Raw genomic sequence first — 8,643 nt, 5'->3', positions numbered from 1 at the left:
CTTTTTTTTTTCTCATCCACTTTTTAAATGAATTTTAACTTTTTTTTTCTCTTCCCCAGTCTTGAAGATTTACAAAATCTTGGAACTCAGGGTATCAATGTTCAAATTAAAGCCTTTTCAATCCTTTGATCTGTTTTCAGAGGAAAAAAAGATGCAGATGGGAAAAGAGATGGAGTGGGCGCTCAGAAAGGGTGAGGTAGGTGGCACGCAGGAGTGTTTGTAGGGGCATGTGTTCGTTAGCTGTAACTCAATACCCGCGCTGAGTAAACCTGAACAGGAGCAAAAGGGTCGTAATGCTGAGGAGAGCTGGACTCCAGTCCAGATTTCATAAAATTCACAGAACTGGATGGGACAGAAAAGCAGGTTTCCCCGGTCTTTGAGGACATTTCTACGCCGTGAGGGACCAGGGCAGAGCTGAGGGGCCGCACCCTGCAGTCAGTTCCCTCAGCGAAGGCGCAGACCCGCTGAGGTGAGGCCCCCGCCTGTCCCGCGGCGGCGCCCGCCCACACTACAACTCCCGGCGTGCCCCGCGGCGGGGAGACCGCTGCGCTTGCGCAGTTCCCGGGCCAGTTCCGACAGTGGGCGCGGGGAGGCGGGGACCGGGCACGTGGACGCCATTTTGTGGCGAGGGGTCGGGGTTGTGTGGCGGTGTAACTGAGGGGAGCGGTCAGGTGGGGGCTGGGGAGCCGGCTGCTGAGCAGTCCTCTCACTGAGGGGGCTGTCCTGGTGGTGTGGGGGGGGGGAACTGAGGGCTCAGCCTTATGTTGCTGCAGGACCAAGCAGGGTCGCTTCAGCTCCAGTTCTTGCTCTGCCACCCCCAGCTCAGAGACAACGGGAGGAGCAGTGCACAGCCACATCTCCCCTAGAAAAATACCTAGGGGTTCTTGCATCAAAAGGGATGAAATCCCCAAATTCTAGGGTACATCTGCTAAGAGTACAAAGGTTTCCTTACGCTATAACACGTGGTGGTGTATCAGTCACCTTCCCTCTCCCTTCTGAAATCATTTGAATTTACAGAAGTACAGATTTAAGTGGATTCCTCACAACGTGCACAGTGCTAGCAAGGGGGCACAAAGTGAAAGGCGAGATTTGCCCCCATGACCTTATTATTAACTTTACACTTGCATTAAATTACCGGGTATTGCTCAAGTGTCAATCTCAAATCCTCTGTGACCCAGACAGGAGGTTTTTGGTATTCATCTAGGCTATGTTTAGATGTAGGGAGACACTTTCCCATTTTTTTCAGAGGGTTATTTTCTCTCTGCTGCTGATTTTCCTTCAGTGTGTCTAATGTGGAGTAAAAATTAATATTTGAGTGTGACCTAAGCTACAGCATCAGTGATTTCTGACTGAGTTTGAGATAATGTAAAGTCAGCCCATTCCTGCTTCTCCGTAACATTACTACACGTGGAATTGAATCTGTCAGATCACTTACAGCAATCCTTTTCATCTCTCAGCATCACTGAAAGCATCCTGGAAAATCTCAGCTGGACACAGAACGGACACAGAAAATAATTCATTGGGAGTTATGAGGAGAGATCCCATCTTGAAGGACAAGCATTGTTCTGGAGAGTAGTTGAAAGATGCTGACTGTTACCAGACACAGACTGCCAGGACTCTGCAGAACTTTTAAGGAAGTCCTCAATTCTTCATAGTCTAGAAACAGAAGACAGCAGTCAAAAAACATTGTCTCTTCTCCCCCAGATGAAAAATGCTTCAATTTAAATATCTATATATTTTGTCAAATAACTTCTTCTTAGTTACTTTGCTTATTCTTCCAATCTGTTTTTATCTACTGAATGCAAATTTCTGGATATCTGATTTTGGGTCTCTAATCCTTAAACAATATGGGCTAAATGATAAACTGTAATTTGTAAATTTTTAGCAAGCCACATTTTTTGCCATTTTGATTTCTCCCTGGATGACAGCATTTTGTTGTTATTACTACTTCTTACTATTTCTATTTAGGTCGTACTTAGAGGTCACAGTTAGAAGAGCTCTGTTGTAAGGCGTGCCAGTGGGTACAAATATTCAATCTGGAGTAAGGTTATAACTGTCAGTTCATCAGCATGGGGTGAAAGGAGACAGAAAGAACCACGGAATGTTTACAGGCCTAATTCCCCACTGTTACTCCCTTGAATTCAGTACAATTTGTCCTCACTGACATCAGTGAAAGGACTAGATGCAGAGAAAAGTCAATGGAAAAGCTCACACATTTATTTTTGCACCAGGTCTTAATAAGGTCAGAACTGTGCCCTTATTTTGTCTTAGATTAATGATAGTATGCAAAAAAGAATCCAGACAATACTATTGCAAGGTTCTCCATAAACTGGGGGCTGTCTCTATCCAAAGATACACCAGTGCTTTTTCAGTTGTAGATCAAGCCCAGGAGATGCCTATTATGATACCTTAGTTGTCAGTCACTGCTTTTGTCATGCAAAATAAATAGAAACCAAAAGCATGTTTAACAGAGGGCAATATAAAAAGAAGGAAAGTCCTTTTCTATAACACGCTTCTTTGAGTTAGCCAGTTTTCATGTGCCACAGATCTCCTGTTCCTGTGCAGTGAAAGCATTTGGCCCTGCCACTAAAACTTGCCTATCAGGGAGGGGCAGGTTATACTTTGAAGTGCACCTGAGGGGAAATTGTAGGTGCTTTCAGTCCTTGAAAATCAAATGTGCAAAATGACTGCAGAGTTAAGTGACTGAAGGCAGAAAGCATTCTTGTTACATACTACATTATCCCCTTTTGCAGCGTTGTTGAATTATTTTGTGTGCATAAAAAAGAATCATGATGAGATTTTATTAAAATAAATAAATAAATTTTTTTTAAAAGCTCTCGTTTCCATTACCAACCTGCACCTTCACTTAATTTCAATAGCAAATTTACCTGCAGCTTACAGCAGTCTGCTAGAAACAATAGTGGGCTCTGTCACAGTGAGGTGGCTGTTAATTGCCATGGGTGTTTGGCATTGATGGGGTTCTTTGTTGGCAACCGTTCTAACCCAATTATGTTTCTAAAGTACAACTGAAAAGCATTGTAGGGAGCACCATGTAAATGGCACTAAATGCACTGAGACTGAGTGACCTCCCAGAAAGATAGACAGGTGCCAGCTAAAGCCCCATATTATTGATTTTCCACGGCTAAAATGGCAACTACGGACATCTGTTTTTGCCCCATTTATAACAACAGCAGCAAATGTGAGCTCTTGTCTTAGTTATAAGAACAAGGTTTATTAGAATGACAAAGAAATATGGCATTTGACTATCGAATCTGTGGGGTTTTTATTTGTTTCTGTGAGCAAACAAAAATATTTCTGGGACCATGAACTTTTAGTCCTCAGAAAAACACACTGGACCTGTGTGTGTTCATGTGCACATGTATGCCTATGTGACTAGGTTCAGGAGTCACGTTTGCTTAATGCAGGCCTGACATTTAAGTCAGAGATTCTTCTGAGATGTAGATATAGATACATAAAACAGGCCAGAGCCAGCATGAAGAAAACTAACCATTCAAGGGAGCGGTATCACATGGGTAGGAAAAAGCCTCACAGATCAGTGTAGGTGATAAGGAGTCAGCTGAGCATCGTATGATGTTTCCACTAGCCAGGGACGCGAATGTGCTTTCTAAATCATCCTGTAATAGAAAGTGCAATGTTGCAGTTCTGTGCCGTTGCTCACACAGAATCCAATTGTTACAAGGAGTTAAGTCCCAAGGCAGGTGCCCACCTAAGTATTTCCGTGCTGCTAAGGTAAAAATCCTGATAAATTATAAATTTGTTGTATTCTTGGGGACGTTACCTGAGACTGACACCAGACTGTCCACGATGAGATACATGGGTCGATACGAGGAATTCCTGAGGCAAAACTAAGGGACTGTGTGTCCTTTGCCAACCTGCAGCCTCCAAACCTATGCAGTGAGGGACATGTGTTAACTTGTTCAGCTTTCTTTAGTACAGAATAGCTCCTAATAACTTCTTTATTTTATAAGACTTTCACAGAGAGACAACCATGGCAGCTGAAATCCTAGGAAATCACCACACGCTAACGAGTCACCGTTAGCTCCTTGTACAGCATTTAGCCCAGCAGTGACTAGACCCGGGCAGCGGTTCGTTTTTCCCGGGCTCTGGCGCTGAGTGAGAGCTCGGTCTCCTCACAGGGCCCGGGGCCGTCACCCAGCGCCCGCCCCGCCCCGCTCCCCTCAGCGCTGCCCGGCGGCCGGAGCACCCCGCAGCCCGCTCGCGGCGCCGCAGTCCTCCTTCGCGTCCTCCCCTGGGAGGCGCCACGCCGCTCGCTCTGATTGGCCGCCTCTGTCCCTCAGCCCAATGAGCTCTCCGTGCTGGGGGACTCCCGGCTTTGAAGTCACTGCGGCGCGGCCCAATGAGAGACCGAAGCCGAGCGGAGGGCGGGCGGCGATTGGGCGGCCGCGGAGCTGGCGGGAGGCGATTGGCTGAGGCGGCTGCGGAGGGGGAGGGAGGTGCGGAAGCGCGCTGCGCTGAGGGCAGCGGGGCCGGGCGGGCTGCGGCGCGATGCGGGGCGGCCGCCGCCTCCTCCCGCTGCTGCTCCTGACGCTGCTGCGCGGGCCGTGCCGCGGCAGGGAGCCGGCGCCGGGCGCTGTTACCTGCGGCTCGGTGCTGAAGCTGCTCAACACCCGGCACAGCGTGCGGCTGCACTCGCACGAGGTCAAGTACGGCTCCGGTGAGCGGCGGGGGGCGCTGAGCTGAGGGGAAGGGAGCTGCGAAATGGCGGGGGGGGGGGGCTGAGGGGAAGGGAGATTGGGGGGGGCGGGCTGAGGGGAAGGGGAAGGGGGAAGTCCTGAGGGGAATGGAGATGTGGGGGGGGCCTGAGGGGAAGGGAGTTGGGAAGGGAGGGTCCTGAGGGGAAGGAAGATGGCGGGGGGTCCTGAGGGGACAGGGAAGTGGTGGGGAGGGGGGGATTTGGGGTCAGGGAAATGGGGGAGATCCTGAGAGGAAAAGAAATGGTGGAGGGGGTGTGAGGGGAAATAAGATGGCCGGGGGGGTCCTGAGGGGACAGGGAAGTTGCAGGGGGAGCAGGGAGAGAAGGGGAAGCTGGAGGTCTCTCAGGTGCGTGTTGCTGGGGCAGAGGGAGCAGCAGCCCGGAGATGGGGTTGTGGGGTGGGCTGGAGGCCTGGCAGGGAGAGGGGGAAGCTGAGGCCTGGGTGCGGGAAGACGTTGTAGCAGAACCTCATGGGTCCTGGGGTGGTGATGTGCTCTGCCTGGTCCTTGAGGTGAGCCCTGATCTGCATCTAGGTCCTCAGCAGCACCTTCTGGGGGAGCACCTGTTCTGGCAAGACTGAGGCTGCTGAGTGCCTTGTCTGGAGACTTGAAGAACTCTTTAGTATTTCTGAGAAAGGGTGGTTTGAGTAGTACCTGTCGTGAGTCAGAACTTCACTGTGAGCTCTGACAATTTGCATGTACTAACACGTATCGTGTTTTAAGTGCCTCAATCTGAAGCATTACATGGTACCTGCATTCCCACCAGTCAGTAAACAGACTGTGAGAATTAAGTGTTTCTTAAATATGAGGGCATGAGAACATTAAAGGAGATTTCTCCAGTTCTTTCAGGACTTTCTGAACTGGAGAAGTGGGTTAAGTCTCTTGCCATTTAATTCTATTCCAACAGGAAGTGGGCAACAGTCAGTGACAGGAGTTGAAGCTTCAGATGATGCTAACAGTTACTGGCGGATTCGTGGGAAGAGTGATGGCAGTTGCCAACGTGGAACACCAGTGAAATGTGGGCAAGCAATACGACTTACCCATGTGAACACGGGAAAAAATTTACACACTCATCACTTCCCGTCACCACTCTCCAATAACCAGGTAAGTTGTTCTAGGTCTTAAGCTTTTGTATAAACAGTGCATGGCTGATTTTGACAATACCTCTCTTCAAAAACAAGAAAAATGTAGAATCAGGCATGTTTACTGCCAGAAACAGTGTATTGCTGGATATACCAAGTCCAGGTGGATGCTTCTCTGCATCTTTGTCAGGAATTTTAGTGCATTATTCTAAGTGTAATATTTACCAGTACTGGTTTGCCACAATAATTTTAACAAACCTGTATTTGTTTTCTTATTCTGCATTCATTTATACTGGGAAGACTCTTCTAAAGTGTTTAGCACTTTTACAGTACAGGAGATTGGGCACCTTCCTGAACATTATGAAGACTGTGTAGAGCCAGACAGCTAATCTGGTATTAGGACACTAGGCTGTCCTGTATCCTGTTCTTTGGTGTTCCAATCTAATAGTTTCAATCATCTCCTCCCTGTCCCTGTTTTATTTCTCTCTGCTTATTTATTTGTCTACTTTGCCAAGAAAAAAAATAAATCCACTCTCATAATCGCATTTATTTGCCATTTTATAAATTTCTAGAACAGTGGTTTTCAATGTATAAAAAATAAAAATAAAAAATCCAAATTTATAGGTTATTAGCAGTCATTTTAGGTTTCCTTTAGGCCAAGAAGATAGGTCATTAGATTCTAAGTTGAAAGACCAGACTTTGAAATAGATTTGTCTGAAGGTGGCTGAAACAATAAGGTACGGTTATGTTTAGAGTATCTAGTTTACATATTTATTTATCAAAACAAAAGAAGTGATGGAAAAATAGCATATCAGAAGAATTATTTAAAGAACAGATTAAAACTTTCCACCATTTGTCATTTGCCAGTTTAGACAATTCTTTTAACAATTTAACATTTGTCATTAATGTAAAAATACTCAGCAACTGTGTTGTTTTTTTCTTTGTATTTGCTACATGCTTGCACAGTTCCTAAGCAAAAGAAGAGTTTGCATGGCTTCCCAGAGATTGACAGGACTATGACTTATGATTGTATTGAAATATGGTGTAGTTCTGAACACAAACTTTAATTTCATATTCTTAACAAATAAGTTTTTTTTTCAATTAATAGGTTGTCTTTAACACTGTTTGGACTACATAAACTTGAATAACATGACCCTATAAGATTAGGTTGCTAGGTACAAACTATTTCTCTTCTACTTTCAAGTTGTTATTCACTTCTAATCATCATTTTTAAGATTTTTAAGAATTAAAATCTGTGCCGAGTCCTAAATGTTTAGAGCTAAGATCTACCGGGTTTCTGCAAACACTTGGAATATTTTGGGGTGCATACTGAAATCTGATCTTTGACTTTTGTGTTAGCAGGAATTCATTTGCTTTATCTTCTTTTTTTTTTTTTTTTAAGAGCCATTCAGCTGTCTGTCTGAAGTAAGAGTGCAAACCAAAATAGTTATTAACCCAATTGTAATCGTGGTGTCATTAAGTAAAAAAGGAATACAATTACTTAGGCTAAATTGTTGCAATGTTGTGATTAAAAACACGTTATGCTGAAAAAAATCTGTTGCATTGGTAACTCTGAAAGTGGTCATGCTAAATATTTACAGTTACAAACTTGTTTTAGCAGAGAAAATTTGTATCAGCGTTAGTGTTTCTTTTGATTTTTTTGTCAGAAGGGTTGTTCTGATCTCTGTGCTCAAGTCCTCTTTAATTTGTATTGTATGTTGGGGTTTGGTGGCTCTTTGCTCAGATTATGCATTGGAGTTTTTTGGCATCTTATCTTCAGATTGTAGTGTGAGAAAGTTACTGCTTCTGGATTTGACCGCTGTTGGCAAAGCAATTGAACATCTTTTTCTTTCCTCTCCATCCCTGCCTTTAAACTCTGCTGGCTTTGTGGCTGATATTTCTGTGTGCACGTTGGCGGTGTTTGCTTACATTTTCACTTCAGGAAGTTTGTGTCTCTAACAGGAAGTAAGTGCCTTTGGTGATGATGGTGAAGGCGATGACCTCGATATATGGATTGTGCAATGCAGTGGGACACACTGGGAGCGGGAGGATGCAGTGCGCTTCAAGCACATAGGAACTGAGGTGTTCCTTTCAATAACGGGGGAGCAATATGGCCATCCAATTAGAGGCCAACGGGAAGTTCATGGCATGCCCACCGCCAATCATCACAACTATTGGAAAGCAATGGAAGGAGTCTTCATCAAACCCAGTATGGACCCTGCAAAACACGATGAGCTCTGAATTGACAGAGGATCCAAAATGCTTCAGCTTACTCCAATGTTCGGAGATGCTAACCCTTGGTCTCTTTTAAGTCCTGCCTTGCCTAAGTGACTGACTTCCTGTGTTACTGAAGGGCATTAGTTCACTTTAGGAATGCAGCACTTCTGTGGGGAATGACATCTGCCAGGTTTAGACACGGAGATTTATTTAAGAAATCCTTTCTAAATTGTCAAGCTTGTTTGGTGAAACTAGTTCATACATCTGTTAGTTTTCACTATCATTTGTTTTGCTTGTTACTTTTTCTCAAATTCAAAGGAAATGGAAAAAAAAGTAATACATTTCTGTAGTCCCAAATACTGCAAAACTTTGTATTTTGTAATCTTTTTTTTTCAATTATAATTAAATATTTGGAAACTTCCTTCTACTTGTTAGTGGGGAGAATGTTATTTCTGAGGAGTTTTAGTAAGTCTAGAAAGGGAATATAATTCTTGGAATGTAGTATCTTCTGAACGGTTTGAAGTCAACTATTCAGCCTTCCAGAAAAATATCATAGTCTGTCTGAGAATTGCCTCCAATGTCTTTCATGAGTTCTGCTGTATATGTATGA

General features: G+C 44.8%; 1 protein-coding gene and 1 long non-coding RNA gene across 3 annotated transcripts; one reads left to right on the top strand and one right to left on the bottom strand.

Annotated features, from left to right (window-relative positions):
* Window positions 1–1,521: 1,521 nt before the first annotated feature.
* On the bottom strand, window positions 1,522–4,355 carry LOC125182798 (uncharacterized). 2 transcript variants are annotated; one of them, XR_007163396.2, is made up of 3 exons: window positions 3,800–4,355; window positions 3,509–3,635; window positions 1,522–1,656 (listed from the first exon to the last, which is right to left on the bottom strand). It is a non-coding gene; the product is annotated as an uncharacterized lncRNA (long non-coding RNA). The 2 variants fall into 2 exon arrangements; XR_010825505.1 differs by lacking the exon at window positions 1,522–1,656 and having other exon boundaries at window positions 3,800–3,908; window positions 4,009–4,355.
* Window positions 4,356–4,472: 117 nt separating this feature from the next.
* SDF2L1 (stromal cell derived factor 2 like 1) lies at window positions 4,473–8,460 on the top strand. Its single transcript, XM_048064036.2, has 3 exons — window positions 4,473–4,696; window positions 5,642–5,838; window positions 7,779–8,460. The coding sequence occupies exons 1-3, from the start codon at window positions 4,528–4,530 to the stop codon at window positions 8,055–8,057; spliced, it is 645 nt and encodes a 214-aa protein (XP_047919993.2). The 5' UTR covers window positions 4,473–4,527; the 3' UTR covers window positions 8,058–8,460.
* The last annotated feature ends 183 nt before the right edge of the window (window positions 8,461–8,643 follow it).

The sequence above is a fragment of the Anser cygnoides genome, chromosome 17, assembly GCF_040182565.1.
Source record: "Anser cygnoides isolate HZ-2024a breed goose chromosome 17, Taihu_goose_T2T_genome, whole genome shotgun sequence".
Classification (NCBI taxonomy): domain Eukaryota; kingdom Metazoa; phylum Chordata; class Aves; order Anseriformes; family Anatidae; genus Anser; species Anser cygnoides.
This window is presented reverse-complemented; position numbering and strand designations above follow the sequence as displayed.

Excerpts from the sequence above, each read along its gene's own strand:
- SDF2L1 (XM_048064036.2), top strand. The coding sequence starts at position 4,528 with ATGCGGGGCGGCCGCCGCCTCCTCCCGCTGCTGCTCCTGACGCTGCTG. Across the intron at positions 4,697-5,641 it reads CGAGGTCAAGTACGGCTCCG|GAAGTGGGCAACAGTCAGTG; the intron begins GTGAGCGGCGGG and ends CTATTCCAACAG. Across the intron at positions 5,839-7,778 it reads CACCACTCTCCAATAACCAG|GAAGTAAGTGCCTTTGGTGA; the intron begins GTAAGTTGTTCT and ends TGTCTCTAACAG.